We start from the raw sequence: 22,478 nt of genomic DNA on the forward strand, positions 1-22,478 counted from the left end.
AAAGGAAAAAAAAAAGCAAGGCCGGTGTGGCACCTACGGTATAGCATCGGCGTGGCAGCGAAAGGAACACAACACGTAATTCAATTGTAATGATCAATTACTTTTCTGGGTACGCTGAGGCCCGTTCCACAGGCGATGTTAGTGTTGACGACGGCAAACAACGACGACGGACGGCGGCTGCGGGTGCTGGATGGAGAGGTGTGGGGGATGGGGCTTGATGGAGAAGGGTGAGGAGTTAAAGACGTGGATGGGGTGGGACAAGACTAGCAGTCACCACCTTCTTGAACACACGCATGTATCATATATACACAGGGCTTTTTTTTTTTCCCCGAACAACATAATAGTGGAGGAAAACAAGTGCAGGAAATAACTAAACCACCCTTTCCGTTTACTTAAGATAATATTTTGCAAACATTAAACGTGCTTGAGGTGAGTCCTGTCAATGTCGTCAGTGTCGGCAGATTCATGGGTGGCTGTTGTTTGAGGGACGTGGTGGCGGTCTCCACTCTGGGAGGGACGCTCACTCAGTCTGGCTCCGCGACTAAGCCATTATTGTCGTTAGTAGGGGGCTTAGTAGGTGGTGTCCTAAGTACGTTAAAACAGAACAGGCACCACTGAACACCACCGAAGTGACTCAGCAGCAGTGCAGGGTCTCCTCTGGTGTGTGGCCTCCTGGCGACCTAACATCGATAGTTCCCTGTGGACTGCCGACGCTGGAACTGCGACGGATGAACCCGGGTGTGGCCGTGTATGGGGGAATCCAAATGAGCGGCGTGGGAGTAATGCCACTGAAAAGGTGCAGATGATGGGGCAGAAAAAAAAAATAAAAAAGAAAACGGAAACCCTTCAAAGAATGCATCTGGGGGACCATTTGAATTATTTGGGAGAGAGAGCCAATTGTATGCCTGACATGAATGCAGTTTCGTCCCCCTATGGACTCCTCAGATATCTCGGTACTGCCAGGTGAACTATTATCCCCTGTGGTCAGTGAACCAGAGACATCAATTCAGTGGTGTTCTTAATCATGGCGAGGATACGGGAGTGGGGGACGAGGGGGGGGGGAGTGGGGGCAGTCATAACCCAATGACTTTCCAAAGCAGCCTGTGAAGGATGAAGTAAGGAACGGGAAGACAACAAGATACCAAAAGACCTTGTGAAAGAGAAACAATAATAACTGACATGTTACATTGTGCATACTTTATCTTTGCACCTTACATCTGGGGATCCGATAGGATGCAACGGAGGTCGCATTTGTGGTCAACCCAACTCAGCTTTTGGTTATAACACAACCATTGTCGGGCAAACAAGCAATGACACAGGGAAAGGGATGTGTACAGGAACCTTTGCTTGGATGAGACGATGAACCGAGGTCCCAAGTACAGCAAGCACTTTGCGCAGGTAAAAGAACCTATGTAACAATGACTGATGTCATGTAACAATGACTGATCTGGTTACAAAATGCGGACGAATAAAAGAGTGATTTCTCTTTGAGACTCCCCCACCTTTCTCTCTCTCTCTCTCTCTACTCTCTTCTTTGCTTGTTAACAAACCACTCAATGAAAAGTATATAAAATGTTACGACAAATGGACAAGCGAATAAGGCGATAGTTCCTAGCGTAACAAGAAAGGGTAATGACCAATCTGGTTAAGAATTGCGGATGAATAAAAGTGGAACAACATTCCCACCCACCCACCCTCTCTCTCTCTCTCTCTTTCTTTGCTGGTTGGCAAACCACTCGATCATTAACGTGTCAAGTTTGGACACGTTTGGAGAAAATAATTAAAGAGTGTATCATGTAATCTTCATGAATAAAAAAAAAAATGTCAAAAAACCTGATTTTCTCTTACACGGAACTCCAGCACTCAGTGCCCCTTCTGTTGGCGAGTGCACGTCGAGAATAATTAATGGGGGCAGACAAAAGAAGGAAGAAAAAAGAAAAGTCTTCATCGTGTTCTGTAGACGACCATGTAACCTCTAATTCGGTTTGTAGGGGGAAATCACTGCTTAACACACACACACACACACACACACACACACACACACACACACACACACACACACACACACACACGGGCGCATATACACGTAGACACACGCGCACGAGACCGAGTGACTCGCACCTCTTCGTTGATTTTTTCCCAATTCTTTTTCTTGACCGTCAACACAAAACTACAGAAAAGCATAATAATCAGTAAAGAATCCTGTGCAGCTGACATCATGGAACGTGCGCGCCTACACAACCTATCACCCTCCTACCCTTCACCCTTACTCCCAACCCACCCACCCAAACACGCGCGCTCTCATCTCTCCGCCAATGAATATACACATGTACATCAGTCAAAGAACCACCACCACCACCACCACCATCACCAGACCTACAACCACCTTTACCACCCCAACTGACATCAAGATGCCGAAAGTGATTTTGAACTCACTCCCAAGTTAACAAAGAACAATTATACACGTCTGAACACCCAACAACCACCAAAATGCAAAAAGTGATTTTTAACTCACTCTCAAGCTACCTATGAACAATGGTAAAAGTTTGAACATTCGTTTCGAACTGAGATCACACACACACACATGGTGACTCCTCTTTCCCTCTTTCCAATTCCAACCAACCTGTTCCCCTCCTCCCGCCCAATTCAAGCCCCCCCTCCCCTCCCGCCCCCATCCACCCCCCATCCCCATCCCTTCCTCCTCCATCACATCTTCTCTCTCTCTCCCCTTTCCCTCTCCTCTCTCCCCTTTCCCTCTCCTCTGCCTTCCCCCACAACTCGATCACGTCACGTTCAGATGTCACGGTGACACGACACGAGGGGTGCAGCAAGTGGTGCAACAGAAGGAAGAACGACGGCACGCGGTAACTATGGAGAGAGATGGCCCAGTGGTTATGTGCCCGACTAGGAAGTGAGTGTCCACGGGTTCGAGTACCAAACAGTGTCTAGAATTTTTACTTTCCATTCCCCCCCCAACCTCCCACCCTCGTCCCCCTCCCCCCACTTCACTAGACCTTGTGTGGTGGTCTGGGTGCAGGTCATTCTGATGTGGGCGAGGTCCCGTGAGCAACATGTACCTGGCACACGCTAAAGAACCCCGAATACAATAGCAGACATGATTTTACACAGAGAACTTTGCTGGTGAAAAAAGGGGTAATTAATATACTCCACTCACAGAAAAATGGTGGTGATGATGATGATGACGACGATGGCTAAAATGACGATTCACTATCCTTTTCCTAATATTGTGCCATATTAATGCAGGTCACTCAATCAATCCAATTAACATTTTGAAAGAAGCCGACTGGGAGGGGAAAGTCACTTCAACCTTCCGACCCCCATCCCCTTCCTCATCATTTCTCAATTTCATCAATAGTAGCCTTTAACACAGAGATAGCGCCACACACGCCACACTTTTTTCCCCCCAAATCTCAACCCGAATATCGGGTAGTTGTGCTGCCAAACTTTCGATTGGTGAAATCTATACCATTATCTTCTGATCGTTCAAGTAACACCCTCCTCCTCTTCTCTCCCACTGGCTAACATGAACATTGATGACAATTTTATAAACTCACACCCCTACTCCTAACCGCCACCCGACCCTAAGCGCCAATCAGTTTTTTTTTCAGGTTAAGAATTAAGACTTTTCTTCCGTGCTTTTCCTACTTACTTGTGAAAAAGAAGACATCTGGGCTTAGATTTATCATCAGTTCTATATCAGCATATCATGCATCATCCAATAAGCCCCTTCAGGCTTGTGGTACAGTGTCCAGAGTTTCTTTTAGTCCCCTGTGGATTGTTTGTCCCTTGGTTCTGGCCCCGTAGACCGTGTCTGGTATTTTGGTTCCCACTATATTTCAAGGAAATGTTTCGACTATCATTTCATCTAATATTCTGGTTCTTACCTTAAATTAAGATTTCTGCTCGTGCTGGTTTTTGGAAGACATGATATGTTCTTCACACAAGATCTGCCGAGCTGCGGGGAGTTTCTCTTTACTTAAGAGTGTTTCTCTCCAATCAGCAGTCAGCTGCGGGTAGCAAACGCGATTAGCACTACACAATGCGAAACAGTTGTCGCTTGTTGTGCATACTAACATTCCCTTTGTATGAACAAAACAATTAGCATGAGCACTAATGAGAGATTTTAAAACTCACATCCCAATCGTAACTTAAATCCCAAGCGCCAATCAGTTTAAAAGGTTTCAAGTTAAACCAATACTGTTTTTGAGGCTTCTTCCACTTCTTTATGGAAAATGACATCTGGGGTTCGATTTATTATTCAACATATACATATGATGATATGATATGGATACTTATATAGCGTCTGTCCTCAGTCAGAGACCAAGCTCTAAGTGCATTATAAATACGGAGTCATTTGCACAACAGGCTGCCAACCTGGGCAGAGCCCAGCTGCCACTGGGCGCTCATCATTCGTTTCCTGTGTCATTCAATCAGGTTTCAGTCGCCGCGTACACACACACACACACACACACACACACACACACGCACGCACGCACGCACTCACGCACACACACACACACACTCACTCACTCACACAGAGGTTAACATTTTACGCGTAGGACCGTTTTGTTTTGTTTTTTCCACCGCCACGTATGTAGCCGTATTCCGTTTTCGGGGGTGTTCATTCTGGGTATCTCCTTGCTTCCGTAACCCACCGAACGCTGACATAGATTACAGGACCTTTCATGTGCGTATCTGATCTGCCTGTGTATACTCATGAAGAGGACGCAGGCACTAGCTGGTCCGCACATATTCATATACAACTGACCTGGGAGATCGGAAAAATCTTTTGTTGCTAATTGTCTTTTGCTTTTTTGGTTCGTTGTTGTTGCTGTTGTTTGTTTGTTGTTGTTTTTTAATAACTTCTTATACATCACTCTCACTTTCTTTCCCACCCATACAGCGGTGTTTGCGTGTGTGTGTGTGTGTGTGTGTTGTGTGTTTTGTGTTTTTGTTTCGTTTTTTTTCTTGTTGAATTTACATATTTTAATCCTTTCACATCACGTTTGCTTCTTTCTTTAACCGTTTCACTACCATCTCCACTCGAGTTTCAACACTCGTCAGCCGTGAACAAAGGCAGGCAGCGCACGGCATCTGATCGCGTGCCCAACAGGTTGCCGGCGTGCAACGTGAACCCAGGGAGTACAGTTACGAACCGTTAATTATCTGAATGACGAACCCCGCTACATATGTTTGTCATAAAACAAGGCGGTGCGTGTGTGTGTGTTCTTGACAGGAGACACGGGTTAGCCTGCTGGGGGAAAAAAAACAAAAAAACAACAACAACAAAAACCACGCTAGCAACAAATGGTAATAATAATGCTGCTGCTGATGATGATGATGAAGATAATGATGAATGCAATAAATTACAAAAATGCAGCCAGCAATTCTTTCGGAATAAAATCGTTGCACGCGCGCACGCACACACACACACACACATACACACGATGGCAGTGATGAAAATATACACTTCAGGAAAATTTACATAAAAGGTCTGCCTGAGAAAGCCTAACATTTCAAATTTTGCTTTTTTAAATCGGTGAAACTTAGTGTATCAATTTTCAGGTTGTTAGGCAGTGAATTCCAAACGGTCGGTGCTCTTTGAAAGCGCAATGGCAAAAACATCTCATAGATTTGTTGTTTTTTTTCAGTTTTGAGGAGCTTCTCATTAATCGACCTAAGAGAGATTCGCAGTGGACGGTAAGTGAAAAATGAGGACGTAGTGTAACAAAGGAAATTACCTGAAGCTGATTGCATGCAAAGATACTGCTGGATGTTTTAGGTTTTAGGTTCCTCACATGTGGGGGAGGGGGGGTTGGCACATGGTTTTTTTTTCTGTTTATTGTTTTGTTTCCTCCATGATGCCACAATAGTAGGTTTCATATACATTTTTTGTCATGCGCTATGTCGTATCTGTAGAAAGGCCACCGCAGATCCTACTGGGAAAGAGAACAGCAATGAAACTAAATAAAACATGATAGTGGCGATGGTAGTGTCGACGAAACGGATGATGATGATGATGCAGCTTACAAAAAAACAAAACAAGTATAACGACGACGACGATGATGATGACATCAACAACAACAGGAACAACAATAATAATCATCATTATCATCTTTATCATCACTATCAGAGATGAATAACGATAGCGCTAATAAACAACAAAAATTATCTTCACCAACGCTGCCTCCCCCCCCCCCCACCCCCCTTATCACAACTCCCACTCCTAACCACATCCACCCCCACCCCAACCCTCACCACCCCACCCACCCACTCTTTTAGCTTTGCGGGAGGGAAACCGCCAGAACGAAGCCCAGGCCCAATCAATACTTTCCAAACCAATCAAACTGGGCTCATATTCATGTCACATGGCAAATAGACAAAGGCTTTTCTTTACTTTCCGCGGAGTTTAGGCCCCCAAAAAATCAATCAAGCGATGACAGCCAGAGTATGGGCCCGCCGTTGGAGCCCAGATGAGAAATGGCACCAAAAATTTCCATAATAATTGAAGCGGCAAAACAAAAGAAGTAGAAAAGAAAAAAAAGGGAAACATTATTCGCGGGCGTTCGAACACGAATAAAACAATGCAAACTACGCTTGCTCGTTATGAAAAGGCTTCTTTTTGCCCGCGCACAGAGAGCTCGGCTGGCGGCGGCGTCGGCGCTACGAGGGGTAAAAAAAACAAAACAACCAACAACAACAAAAAAAACCATACACACAACAAAACTCCGGGCCGAGGTTTGATTTATTGAGGCAAATATCCTATGACTTATTTGAATAATTCTGCCAGAAAAGCTGCACTTGTTTTATTTTCCTGTTTACCGGTTTAGTGCATAAATCAAGAAGCTTGATATATCCAGAGAGATTTAATCTTCGCTCGCGTGCGCGCGACCCGTGCAAAAAGGGTTCTGTTTGCTGTAGATTTCCCCGTGATGAGTCGCGAAATAATGTCCATAAAACGCGGAGAAAATGAAACAGCTGCAAAGCACTGTTCTCCCGGATAACGAATTAGCCCTTTTTAACACTCTGAACCTCTAAAAACCTATTTCAAAGAAATGACACGAGGAAGAGAAGAAAAAGATGAAAATATGAAAGCTCGAAACAAACAAAAACGACAGAACGCATGACAAAACCAAGGCACGAGATGATATACAATCTGACAGGTTATTTCCATTTTGTTTAAAAATAATGAACCGCACAGATAGAACATTTTGTTTTCATATTATCAAAATGGGAAGGTCGTGTGCAGCACTGGCTAAGTCTTGCAGAGGACAGTGCCTTGGAACTGACTGGATATATATATATATATATATATATATATATATATATATATATATATATATATATATATATACATACATACATACATACATAGAGAGATAGATAAGAAACAGAAAAAATAAGACTTGACATACCAGGTTTTCTTGGTATCTGTTTTTTCTCTGTGTGTATTTTTCCTACTTTTTTTTTTTTTTTACAATAAAGTCGCTTTACGATAACTCATTCTTTCTTTTCTTAATGTCGAAACTGACTGGATTTGTCAAAAGTCTCAACATTCTAACGCAAGCTGAACGTTTCAATATCTGTCACCATGGCAATGTAAATCTGCAAAATGTTAGCAGTTAAGCTACTTGTTTATTGTCTCCTTTTCTTCTCGGTGGAGAATGAGAAGAGGGGGGATTCTGTTCTTCAAATGTAATTATAGCTTTCAAATATCTCAACCAGTTGCTGTATCAGTAAACGTATGGCATTATAATATGTGCAAAATGTAGTTTGGTTGCGTCATTTATAGACCCCTTTATTCTAAAGGGAGGCTCAGCACACGGGGTTCTCTTCTTCAAATGTAATTGTGCCTTTTCTGCTCAAATTTTAAATGTTGATCAGGTAAATCAAGAGAGAAATGTTCCAGTCTTTACTGTGTAATCTGATGGAAAATTGAAAGCTAACGCGTTGAATATTCATCAATAATACAAATGAGGGTAAGCTATGGAAATGCTGACACACTTTCAGTGCATTAACTCTTTTTTTTTCTGGCGTGTATATATGTTAATTCATGGCCGTACGTAATTTGGATTTAGATCCATGAATTATGCATTTTGGAATAAACAACTTTACCCACAGCAAATCCAATGTGAAATAATGACAATTCTTTCATACATTTCCAGAGCATTGACTCTTTCATTGCTTATCAATGTTGATTCACGAATGCTTGATCTGGGTTAACTCTGCCATCAAGATTAAAGAATGTCAACATGTTTGAGATTTTTTTTTTTTTTTTTTTTTTTGGGGGGGGGGGGGGGGGGGTAAAGAACAATACACTTGGTTTTTTTTTTAAGTTCTCATTGGTTGTAATATGTAAAATGAGCAGTATGGAAAAGAACACAAACTAATAATTACGACAAACAACAAACATGATGCGAATCTAACGTATTTATGATTCGTTATTCTGTTTATGAAAAAAAGAGGTCCATAGCCAGATAACTGCTACCAAAGTGTTGCCAAAAAATGGTTTGGAATTAAATTTTGCATCTGCAGTCTATACTCCTGAAGTATTTTAAGTCTTGCAGTGAAGAGGCTTTGGCTTAATTCACGATGATTAAAACTGCAAGGTAGCTGGGGTTTTTTGTGGTTTTTTTCCTTGTCTTCTTCATGGGGCAGTAACACATACATTCAGAAAGCCTGAAACGGAGCAACGGTCTCGCGATCGACCTTGAGCCGTGGACAAGGTGAAATTGTTGACCGATCTCAATGGATATTCCAAACGACGCTCTCCTGCACTGCACGGCCCAAGCTGCGCACTGAAATCGTTCAAGCAGTTTTGGAAAAAAAATTGCCATCAACACACATGCGTGCGCGCGCACGCACACAAACACACACACTAACACACATTCACGCGCACGCACACAAGGGAAGAAGGGGAAGAATTCACGCTCTGCCATCCTTCCGGTCATTAATTGCTCCTCTCTCTCTCTCTCTCTCTCTCTCTCCAACCTCCACCCCTCTCTCCTGTTTTCCACTCCACCCGAGTCGACAGCCAGTTGCAGCATCTTTGCGACCAATGTCCGCTTTATCCACATGCGACCGACTGTTTGCCGATGCACTCCGAATTCAACAGTTTGGAAAATACTGCTATATTCACCGTCGGACTTAAAGTTTCTATACTGCTTTTACAGCCTACACAACGCTGGTTATCCACACTGACGTGGCAAACAGTAGGAATCTAGTAACCTGAACAACCTGACATTCATCCCAGGGACGCAGGGCCTTTATTAACGTCTAATTCACTCATTATCATGACAATATTCCTCCTGATGTCGCAAGTTATTTCGCATATGCACACCCATTTTGAATAAATTTGAAACATTATAGGCTTCACTGATCGCAGAATCTGGCTCACTACATTCAGAGAGATCTTTCAGGGTGTCAAGCGATAAGTAAAACTTGGAGCAGCTGGTCCATTATCTTTTAACTATAATTACCATTGTAAAACTGAACTCCAATAAAATCACACTGCGAAGAAATACTGTGATTTCCAACAACTTCAAGTAATTGCTGGATACAATTTCATTCACTGTAGCTTGACTCAGAATGTCGTTCTTCCAAACGATCCATTTTTAATACTGGAAACTGGTTCCGCTAACAAATTTGAAACTTTCTCGTTTTACTATACCCTACCTGTTATAGGCACAAGGCTGTATGAAACCACACACTCAGTTATTACGAAACGATATTTCCGAAGGCTGAAATATGATACCCAAACAAGCTCAGTAGCTATGTTTGAGCACTGATGGGTTTGTCACAGAAGAGTTCCTCCCATCCCCCTTCCCTTCTCTATATTATTATTGGCTTTGTTGTAATCTAACTTTGATTAATGTCGATACATGCGGTTAGCTCATGTGAATGAAATAATTAAACAAATGTAATGTCATAGGTCGACAGACACCGCCATGTTACAGTGACAGAAACGAACCAATGGATGGAGGAAAGAACGAACTGAATAAACGAATGATTTTTTTTCTTCCTTTTATTATGAATGAACAGATGGAGGAATGAAAGAATTAGTTTCATAAATTATTTTTACGTCATTTAATATCTGATGTTCTAATGAACGGAATGAACCACACTGTTGAAATGACTTCACAAACTGAACCCAAACCAGCGGTTTTGAGATGTGTGAGTACGCGAGCACGCGCGCGTGCGTATGTGAGTGTGCGCACATAAGTGTGCGTGCTTGCGTCCGCGCGCTCGCGCATGTGAGCACCTGTGTGTTCGTTTCTTCAGGTATACGCGCATTAACCTGCATTTTTGTGTACGTCCGTGTGCCTCCATGCACGTGGGAGAATCGGAAGGACTGACAGAATAAGATAAGAAGAAAAAAAAAAGAAAGGAGGGGGGGGGGTGAGTAAGGGAGGGTTGATTAGTGGATTAGAGACACACAGGCAGACTGAAACAGAGAAACATAGGAAGGCGGAAGGTGACAGGGAGAGAGAGTGTGTGTGAAGGAGAAAGGGGTAGGGGTCAGCAAACAGGCAGAGGCAGCAAAAAACAAAAAAATAACATCTTCTTGAGTTCCGAGCAGGTATATTATAGTAACTTTTTGAAAATTAAGTAATGCTTAGTTCTTCCTCAAATGTTTCAAACAATATTACCTACTTCGGCAGACTCGTCAGAGCCAAGAAAGTACCTGCCAGGTTCTACAGAATCTATCAGATCAGAAAATGATAAGGACTGCCCTGTCAAATCCATAATTATATGTAACATGAAGAGAAACAGGCTTGATTTCCGGCAAGATTAGAACAGCGATCTCATAGCTGTATACTGGAATGACAAATGTCTCTGGAATTTTTTTTTTTTTTTTCAGTGTTGTAGTATCATTCATTCAACTACTCGAAGGTCCAAAGCAGTTATCAAGCCATATGAAAATTCTCCAACTCTTTCTCCTCTAATATCACAACAACATGGGATGTGTAGGTTTCATGGGTCAGAACGTCTAAGAGCAAGGCGGAAACAGAAATTATATTTTGTTTCCACCAACTTCCGTCAGCCTTCGCCCACTCCAGCCCCATTTACACACACACACACACACACGCGCGCGCGCGCGCGCACGCACACACATCAGCAAAACCAACGTATGAAAGACACTGAAAACAACTGGTTTGTGCAATGACATAACTATGCACAAAACAGTTCAGTTAATAAATGAACAAGTTGTCAGGGAAGAAGAAGGCAAAACTGACTGCAGGATTCTTCGAAACAAGTTGTCATTTTCTTACATTCGTTATTTTGACTAATATCGAGGCACCTGACAAACATGTACCCTTTCGATCCGAGCGCTCTTGTAGGAGGAGGCTAATAGATCACGACTTCGTTAGAAATGAAAGTCAACAAATGTTTGAGAGAAAAAAAAAAGGTCATCAAGATGAAAGCCACACAGGCTCGCAAGTGTCATTACTTAAGCCACACAGGGGTGAATTGTAATAGGTCAGCAGTCAGTGTACGTATATCACTTCAAACTAAAAGTTCTGGAATTCACAAATAACAACTTAATAAAGGCGGACTTTCGACATCATGTTTACCCTAAACGTCACAATCAAATCACTGGCAGTTCTAATAACTCTTGTCTTATATGTCTTCAAACAATTAAAATGGAAATATGTAATGTGCAAATGTTGTGAGAATTTTTTTTTTTTTTTTAAGAGAGAAGTTTGAGAAAAAATACACACTCTTTGTCCTTTTACTAACGTCGCAAGAGCTGGAAATACATTTACACGCCTCGACCACCTATTTCAAGCTGATTTTAATAACTGCCAACACACACACACACACACACACACACACACACACACACACACACATTGATCAATAATTAAACCGACTTAGATTCACCACACTCAGATAATTTCCAACACCAGCAAACCCAGAAAAAAAAAGCACCGTCAGCAAAAACATGCAGAAAGGCACCGTTTGTTTTGCTGAAGGGAATCAGACAACTTCCAACGAAAAAGAGGTTTATTCGTATCGATCCCACAACCCTTCCTGCTCCCTTTCCCCCCCCTCGGTTCAATCCAATCGTCATTAATTAGAGGCTTATTTAAAGCCAGGTTTACTCAATCCATCAAGGTATCTGACCGAATGAAGAGGCATAAATCAAATTCTTTCCACCCATGACTTCCTTTCCATTCCACTGGGAGTTCTTTTCAGTTTTCAGCGCGCGCGCACTGGCGTGAACAATGGAGGCTAAGTTGGATCAAGTTCGTAGCGATTAATCATACAGTCCTCGACCTGTGATGATCTTTTTACAGGGATTCATCGACCCCTTTCTCTTGTGTAAAGTTCTGCATTTACACGTGAGCACGTCAGACCGTGCTCATTCGAGCGCACATAATTACACATACGTGTGTGTGGTGAGAGAAAGACAGAGAGAGAGACAGACAGACAGACAGGGACAGACAGACAGACAGAGACAGAGGGGGTGGGGTGAAGTAGGACAAAGAAATTGATATGTTTCCTGTGTCTGTCTACGTAAAAAGCAAGAATTTTAGCATTTTGGTTTAAGCTTGTCACAAACCAATAAAATACTTCAAAGATATCTTCCATTGTTTACGAATGTCTTTTCAATTTACACAACACCAACATACATCAGAACCAATACCTGAAAAGCATTCAAACCATCTTGAACGAAATTGGATCAAGTTGTTTCTGGCTGAATCAACAATGTTTTAGTTACATCCAACATGGTTCAAAGAGAAAGTTAAAAAGATAAAGTTTTGCAAGACTGGGACTGACATGTAGATGATGACACTATGTATATTAATTACAGGATGTTCAAACCAAATTTTGGTCAAGATGCTTCTTTTGCGGTGTTACCAAATCAGTAACGTTTACAACAACCAGTAATGCACTGCCTGTTAATAAACAGCGTTTCAACAATTTACCCAGCGTTTTGAAAATTTACCCTGTTAATAAACAGCGTTTCAACAATTTACCCAGAAATGAAAAAAATTGCGAAAAATGTTCCACAAACGGCATAACATTCACTTTCACTATCTGTTTTTGTGCGCCCCTTTTGACCACATCAAACAAAAATGTTTATCTTGATACTACAGACCCCACCTTAACTCCACAGAATTCCACTTACTGTTTTCCAGAAAAAAAACAACAACAAAAACTCAAGTGTTAAAACTGAAACGTTTTGTTTCTTCTATATGTATTTCTCATCGAGACATCTGCCGATGGGGAAAAATTAGTCAAATATTAAGGAAAATTGACATAATGATTTCTATTTGCTTGTTTGCTAGTGTTGGCCTTTTCTTCTTCTTTTTGTTGTTGTTGTTGTTGTTGTTGTTGTTTTTTGGGGAGGGGTTGTTGTTTTGTTTTACATCACTTTTTTTGTGTATGCATGTTGTGTGCAAAAGACGTATGTGTGTAATGTATATTGTTTCAAATCCCTCTGGGGGCATGTGAAATACACTTCTTGCCTTGCCTCGCCTCGCCTTGGACACACAGACTGACTGACAGGCTGAGATATTTTATAGAATAATGTCTGGTTTAACTGTGAAAATTTACACACATGGCAAAAGAGAGAGAGAGGTAGAGAGAGAGAAACAGAGAGAGAGAGAGAGAGAGAGAGAGAGACAGAGACAGAGGCAGAGAGAGAGAGATTTAACGGACATTTTTTATTGCGGTGAAAAAAGGAGTGAGTACATTCGGCTTGTTTTTATCCTGCACTAACAAAAAACATGCACTACAAATAGAAAAGAATAATATAAAGGGAAATTTCAAAACTTCGACAAAATAACCCCTAAAACTCACAAATACATGCATAAACATTCCTCATGTTACAAGAGAAAGAGAGAGAGAGAGAGAGATAAGAGAGAGGCAGACAGACAGATGAGTAAGTATGAGGCACAGAGAAAACAACAGACAGAGATGGACAGACAGGCACACAGACAGAGACATAGTTCAGAATTTTTTATTGATAAGGCCATTGACCCATTCTGAACAGTGTGGGGTGGGGTGGGGTGGGAGGATATTAATCACAACACACATACATGTGTGTATTGCTGAAAATACATTTGAATCATATTGTGTAATTTTTTTTCAATTATGTCACATCTTTCAAGCGAGAGAGAGAGTGTGTGTGTATGTGTATGTGCATATGTGAGTGTATGCATATATGTGTGCATGTGTTCACGTGTGGAAGAGAGCGCACCAGAGGGCGCATGTGTGTGTGTGTGTGTGTGTGTGTGTGTGCCTGTGTGTGCGTGTGTGCAAGAGAGACAGAGAAAGAGACAGACAGACAGAGAGAGAGTATAAATGAACAGAGAGAGGAGGAAAGAGAGGGACAGGGACAGACAGAGGGGGAGAGACAGACAGACAGACAGAGACTGACAGAGAGACAGAGACTGACAGAGATTATGAGAAGAGAATAACAGAACAAAGGAAGTGTGTTGCAGAGTGCTGAAAGGCCCCTGCCATGGAGAGGGGTATAATACCTATAAATTTTCATTGCACTGCAACCCACTGAAGACAGGAGGCCCACAGCCAAAAATTGAATGGAACGATATAATTGGATAACTCCAATAAACTGTGGTCTGCGGCCTAGCACGATGGCAAGCTCAACGATCGGAAACTGTTCGAGTCAGAGAGTATGTGCATGTGTGCGTGAGTTGCCTGAGCGTGTGCACATGTGTGTGTGTGTGTGTGTGTGTGTGTGTGTGTGTGTGTGTGTGTGTGTGTAAATGTAAAGTAACAAATAAATGAATGAATGAATATCATTATCAAAGTCCACCTAACCACCCCTGCCTCCACCCCCCTACCCACCCACCCACCCACCCCCCAAAAATAATGAAAAATGAACAAAATAAGAAAAATATTTTAGAAATAAAGTATAACTTCAGATAAATCATAAGATATTAACTAACAATTAGATACTGTGATTCAAGAGTTGTGAACAGATCAGTTAAAATCATTATAATTTGCATCACTGTGATCACCCGTGTTTAAAAAGCACTATTGAATTAACAAACAAAACAGAACAAACAAAAACAAACCACCACCACCCCCACACACACCCCATGCCCCCCACAAAATACACTTTTATACATGTATGATACATACAAGAAAAATATATATATGCATATTATAATCCATTATCTATTTCTACTGATTCATGATTTAACGAGTTAAAATGCTTGAAATCCATTCATTTTTGTCCAAACTGCAAATTACTTTAGTTCACAAGCTTTCAGTTTCTTCCTTTGAATGAATTCAGACAACAATAATTTTGTTTCATTTACTTGCATTTTATTTACAATTTAAATGTACTTTTAAACATTCAGTATCTAAACAGTTTGTTTGAATATACTTTGATACTTGACGAGTAGTGAACATGATTTTCTAGCCATGATCATACATACAGAACTTGCAAATACAATAAAAAATGCTCCTTTTTTATGTTTAAACTGTGCCCAAACTTCATCAGCGAGTATCATTAAAGTTTATCACGAGTTGTTTCCCTTAACTGTTTACACTTAGCCAGAAGGTTGAAAAACCAATTTAAAAAAAAAATAGAGATCTGATGCCCAAGTGGTGCTCAAGTACACAGCAGAATGAGTGATGGGATTCAAACGAAACAAACACAGGAACAACAGGGATGGATGTCAGATGCACTTATCAACCATCCTCTCATACAAAGTTTTATGAACTCCCTGCATCCACACCCCCCAGATTCCCTGATTTGGGCAGTAAGCAATTCACATCAATATCTGAACATGTTTGTGTGTGTGATGTGTGTGTGTGTGTGTGTGTGTGTGTGTGTGTGTTTGACAGCATGTATTTATGAGTATCTAATATGTAAATATGTATCATTGCATGAGTTTGCAATCAAGCATCCACCTGATCCAGCATTTCAAACACAGACACACTGATACAGATACAGACAGACAGAAACAGACACATACATTGTATTGCAGTTACACACACACCAGCACAGCCATGCAAACACACAGAATCTGAAACAACATACACACACAAACATGCGTGCACTCTCTCTCTCTCTCTCTCTCTCTCTTGAACTTCCCAGACACAGACATAATTATAGTTATACACATGTATTATATACACAAACAAACACAAACATACAAAAACATGCCTGCACACATGCATGCACTCTCTTTCTCTCAGTCTCTGATACACACACACACACACACACACACACACACACACACACACACACACACTCAAACTACACATATAATAAATCACATACATGTTGTCCTTGTCGAGCACAAGACTGAAAGAATGTTATACACTGTATAGTTATGAGGTATAACTCTTAATGGGTATGATACAGATAGTAAGACTTTACTGCACTTTGCTTACTATAAGTTGTTAAAAAAAAATTTTTCTTAAGGCCTGACTAAGCGCGTTGGGTTACGCTGCTGGTCAGGCATCTGCTTGGCAGATGTGGTGTAGCGTATATGGATTTGTCCGAACGCAGTGACGCCTCCTTGAGCTACTGAAACTGAAACTGTTTAAATATACAAGTTCAGTGCATAAAAAAAGTCTTAACTATGTGCATGGCATCAACAAGTGTTTGTAAGATGTCTCCTTTGTCCTTGCTTATGAAAATGTATGTCTATTTCTAACATATGTTGTGTCCTTCATGCAAACCAAATTTAACAATCTAATTCCAAGTCTGGAAGATGAGTTTGCACACTCTGATGATTCAAGACAGAAGGCTGTTCATCTCTCTCTCTCATCATTGCCCAGAATTGATTTTCATGATTAAATGCATTGCAACTTTACAACTCTGTATGTGTGTGTGGGTGCGTGCGTGCGTGCGTGCGTGAGTGCGTGCGCGCACGCGCGTGCGTGCATTTTTCTTTAGTTTGATGTGTGTTCACTTACTGTGATTTTAGACATGTTTGTGTGTGTGTGTGTGTGTGTGTGTGTGTGTGTGCACATATGTGCAATACATACATGCACATACATATGTGCATACATACGACAGATGTATGTACTTCAGCGAATGTGTGCATATTAGCGTATTTGTCTGTACAATGTTCAGATTATGTATTACAAATAATGTTTGTGCTTTATTTCATTTAATGTGTATTCACAGTGTGATTTTAGACAAATGTGTGTGTGTGCGCACGCACATGCCAGCATATTGTAAGTGCACTGATATTGCAGATAAGTGTATAAATGCACAAATGTATGCCCAAGTGTGTATTTTTGTGTGTACAATGCACAGACTGTAAATTACAAATAATGTATTCATGCACATTTATGTCCATATATTCAATATGTTAAACCTCTCATACTGCATTGCTCTCTCTCTCTCTCTCTCTCTTCTCACACACACACACACACACACACACACTGAGTATTACACTCAGACATGCACAAAGAACACAAACATCTAATCACACACACACACACACACACACACACACACACAGAGAGAGAAAAGGAGAGGTATTGTATTATGTGTTTTTTTTCTGGTTTGTGTTTTGTTGTCCTTTCAGTCTCTTGAATAAGAATGCAAACATAATAAGGGATAAAATGAAATATCGAGTTGTTATCACCACCTATATAGGTGTTAGGGACCACTAAAAATGATATATTACTTTATCAGGTGTCACGAATTCCTTCTCCCAGTTAAACACTTCATATTCATAAACGTTTTCGTCCTTGTTAATCAGACTTATACAAATTCTAAACTAGTTACTGAAATATCGTAATGCTGTCGATCTTTTCGCAAAAATTAGCGGGGGAAAGTCTCGCAACAGGTCATGATCATGCAGTTAGGAAATCGTCTGCTACAGCTAAGATTAACCCAGGTACCCCAACCCTTTGTAAATAAATGAAAGAAAAAAGACCATTGAGCAGTCTTCCTTGCATTCATCATAAAGATCCAGACATTGTTACAGTCAATAACAGTTGCTCACCGCCTTCACATCTCCGTGAGAGCGTGAAAATATTGGGATCCCGCCTCCAGCAGATAAACAGAGCAGGTATGCCGCCATTTGTAAACAGTATTCGCGCATGCTCACCAAGACACTTGGGAAATGTCGCGGACAGCTCAAAGCATGTCACTCTAATTGACCGGTGGACGGTTCGTCGGACGTTTTGTGGTGAGTCGGAAAACCGTTAGATTTTGTTCTGTTTTGACGTCAGATGTTAGCATGAATATTTTGTCATAAAAAATCACAGACCAGTTGTGTTTTATTTTGTTTTTGCGTGCGTCAGTCTGCGTCCTAACTCCGCCTCTAGTTATTTGCTTTCGATTTGCGGATTTCCCCGGTTGTCTATGTTGGCAGTGTGAGTTTCTTGCTCCGGACAAGGCTTCCTTTTACTTCTAAAGCCTAACACAACCCCTCAGACTTTAGTTCTTTCAAGTCCTGACATTTTCTCATTGATCATGTGTGGCCGAGAACATGACAGTCAGAAGCCAGCAAAGATACTCCGAAACGGGCACTCTTTCGCCGCGAGCTTCTGTGTGCGTGTGTGTGTGTGACTGAGGGAGAGAACTCTGCGCTGCGTCTTGCGATGCATGTGATTCAGAAGCAGGGTCTGTGATTGGGGGTATATTGCCCGCGACCCGAACGATTATTGATCATTCCGGCTAAAGATAGTCACCGACTTCACACTGCTTGAAACAGTTCTCAGTTCGGAACGTCCCGACCTGTCACGTTTTGGCAATTGTCCACAGAGGTAAGATTTGATGCTTTTTTCCACGTGTTGTCATGGAAAGTCAGTGTGTCACTGAGTCCCAGTCCATTGTTTGTCGGAATACTCTGTCTGTCTCCTTGTCTATTTGTCTCTGTCTCTGTCTCTGTCTCTCTCTCCCTCTCTCTGTCTCTCTGTTTCTGTCTCCCTCTCTCAGGCTGTCTCTCCACCTCTCTCCCTCTGAATCATTGAATCTCATGTAAATTGGGGAATAGTTAAGCCTACTCATTCATTTTATGTTTCTTGGCCTAGTTAGTTGAATTGTACTCACTGTACTTTTTTAGGGGGCTTGTTTTTGTTGTTTTGTTGTTGTTGTTGTTGTTGTTTGTTTGTTTTTGGTTTTTGTTGTTGTTGTTTTGTTTGTTGTTGTTGTTTTTTTGTTTTGTTTTTGTTTATTGTTTTTCTTTCTTTTTTGCGTGTTTGTCAGCCATATTTCCCTTCCTCGTAGGACACAGGGTAAAAATAAACCTCAGTAATGTGCTCACTCCTTTCGGCGGTCTCTATTTTAAAAAAAAGTTAGTAAGTTCTCTGTCTCTCTGTCTCTGTCTCTGTCTGTCTGTCTGTCTGTCTGTCTGTCTCTCTCTCTCTCTCTCTCTCTCTCTGCGTGTAAATGTTCAGCGGCTTCAAACGACATCAGTATTACATAAAAATATTCATTACTTCGTACATTAAAAATGGCAGTTGCGCATCGCCGGTTATTTTACTCTTGATTTGCGTCAACCTGTGATATTTGCGCCCATTTGATTTGACACTGAAATAATGAATTTTGTGTTGTTGCTTTTTTTTCCTGTTTTTTAAAACCTGTTTTTAATACTTTTTTTTTCAGATTCTCGACAATTGTCCGGTTTATTTGATGTTCGTGAATAAGTCAACTGGACGAGAGCGAGCGAGCGAGCGAGAGAGAGAGAGAGCAAGAGAGAGAGAGAGAGAGAGAGAGAGATTTTGCGACAGGCACAGAGAGACACAAAGACAATGAATGACAAAGTCTTTTATTTTCAGAACCGGCTATAGATACGTACGTGTAGTCTCAGTGGTTGTGTGTTTCGTTCGTCCAGGCCTTGCCGGCCTACACTACATCATTCATTACTGAAATCGTCTTGAAAAAAACAACAACAAAAAAACAACATTCACATAGAAAAATAGAAAAACATCACCAAGCAGCTATCCATTGAATTTCATGTCAGTAAGACAGGAAGACAAAGAGTTGATGCTGACATTGGTGAACAGGGCAGAGAGAGAGAGAGAGAGAGAGAGGACATGACACAAGACTCAAAATTGTTTATTCATTTTTCAGCCAAGGCCTCCTATGAAGGGGTATTTGAACGTACGTCTTATAATAATGGCATCACATGTGAAAATATAGCATCAATCATATTACGCTAGCCTGCGCTTCGGAACAAAATGCAGATACTTGAAATCAGTAACTATACATATTCTCGTGACGAAGGCTTACTGATTTCTCAGAATTTGACAGCCTTGCTTGAATACAAAGATAGGTTTAAAACAGTATCAGATGTGGTTGAAGACACTAATAGGTACATCTCTCTCTCTCTCTCTCTCTCTCTCTCTCACACACACACACACACACACACACACACTCACTCTCTCTCTCTCTCTCTCTCTCTCTCTCTCTCTCTCTCACACAAAATGTATATATATATATATATCCAGAAGACTACGTGAAAGAGAGGAAGGGGGTAGCGAAGAGCCCAGAGCCCCGGCCATCAACCCACAGAGATGATTTAATCCTTGGCGCAAACTAGTCTTAACGCTGAAACCTGCTCTTTCTCAGCCTCAGTCTTTCTCAGTCTTTCTCTTGGTTCAACCCCAACCACTTTTTGGGTCTCTCACACACACACACACACACACACACACACACACACACACACACACACACACACACACAAACAAAAAACAAAAAACAACAACAAAAAAACAACACACACACACACACACACACACACAGAGGACGGAAGAGAGAGAGAAGGGGGACAACTTCAGGGCCAAAGACATAACCACAGAGGTCATCCATTCCCTGAGGCAAACCAAAGTACACACACGCGCGCGCGCGAGTTTTGTCTAGTGTCCTGAAAAGGGAGTCGCGGAACTTAGACGTATACACACAAAAGAATTCCTCCACGAGTGTCACTTCTGCCCGTTCGAGGCAAGTGTGAGGGAGAGGGTGCCGGGGGAGGGAGCGAAAATTGGGGTGGGTAGGTCTGGAAACTGAAATCCGCGGGCAAAGCATGGGTAACTTAAAAATTTACTGTGGGCCAGTGAGCTGTGCCGTGACTTGAGAGGCCTTAAGGTGTGACGGCTTTTGTCCTAGCAGCTAGTAACAGACTGTCCAGGCAGATTGTCTCTCAATCACCCCCCTCGCCCCCCCCCCCTCCCTCGCCCCCGCTCTCTCCTCTCTCTCCTTCTCCCTTGAGAAGCCTTATATCTACAAAGACTCAAACCCTGAACAACTGAACTGTAAGGGCTTCTACCAATTTGGTCGTTCAAACTCAGCTCCACAGGAGAATCTTTCGTGGTATGGCTGTGAAAGGTAATGCTTCGAAGTCCCTAGTGGATACATGATATAGACTCTTTTCTTTGCCTTCCCTTTGCCCAGCTTTCCCTTGAAAAGCCAGGTTCGAGAGGATGAGACCCCCACAACCCCCCACCCCCTCCCGCCCTCTCAAACACACAGTTAACACAATTTTGTAGCACCCATAAATGAGCCAAAATGGGATGATGGTCATCTAAAGATTGATAGTATTATATTTATGTATGTTCAAAACTGGGATGATGGTTATCTAAAGATTGATAGTATTATATTTATGTATGTTCAAAAATGGGATGATGGTTATCAAAAGATTGATAGTATTATATTTATGTACGTTCAAAAATGGGATGGTGGTCATCTTAAGATTGGTAGTATTGTATTTATGTATGTTCAAAAATGGGATGATGGTTATCTAAAGATTGATAGTATTATATTTATGTATGTTCAAAAATGGGATGATGGTTATCTAAAGATTGATAGTATTATATTTATGTATGTTAAAAAATGGGATGATGGTTATCTAAAGATTGATAGATTATCTAAAGATATATTTATATATGTTCAAAAATGGGATGATAGTTATCTAAAGATTGTTAGTTTTATATTTATATATGTTCAAAACTGGGATGATGGTCATCTAAAGATTGATAGTATTATATTTATATATGTTCAAAACTGGGATGATGGTCATCTAAAGATTGATAGTATATTTATATATGTTCAAAACTGGGATGATCGTTTTCTAAAGATTGATAGTATTATATTTATATATGTTCATTAGATCATTTTAGTAAAATAATGTAGTAAAAAAAAAATAATAATAATAATAAAAGAAAAAGAAATGAGACTGCCGAAGTCACTGTTGCAAAACTATGTACTTACCTATAGACCATTCGCCCCTAAAAGCAGAGACCTGGGTCTTTGCCTAGAGGAGCAAAGGCCATCGATGACTTCATCGGACTCGACTCTGGGCTGTCCTTTCAGCATCTGTCCCAGTGGCCCCCTGCCTCATTAGCTCCGCCTTGGTGCCTCGCTTCCAGCTGTTTCGGGGCAGCCCTTCGGGACAGCCCCCCCACCCCGCCCCACTTTCCCCCAGATATGAAAACTTACTCATTATTTTCTGATGGCCCCTTGCTTGGCAGATGTGGTGTAGAGTATATGGATTTAACCGAAC

At 41.4% G+C, this 22,478-nt stretch overlaps 1 protein-coding gene across 1 annotated transcript in view; it reads right to left on the bottom strand.

Moving 5' to 3' along the window:
• Window positions 1-18,074, bottom strand: part of LOC143286874 (protein fuzzy homolog) — a 231,380-nt gene extending 213,306 nt beyond the window's left edge. The window contains exon 1 of the mRNA XM_076594774.1: window positions 17,976-18,074. Coding sequence (XP_076450889.1) covers window positions 17,976-18,074 — 99 coding nt within the window. The remainder of the gene's footprint in view (window positions 1-17,975) is intronic.
• Window positions 18,075-22,478: the final 4,404 nt, after the last annotated feature.

This window comes from Babylonia areolata, chromosome 10 (genome assembly GCF_041734735.1).
Source record: "Babylonia areolata isolate BAREFJ2019XMU chromosome 10, ASM4173473v1, whole genome shotgun sequence".
NCBI lineage: Eukaryota > Metazoa > Mollusca > Gastropoda > Neogastropoda > Buccinidae > Babylonia > Babylonia areolata.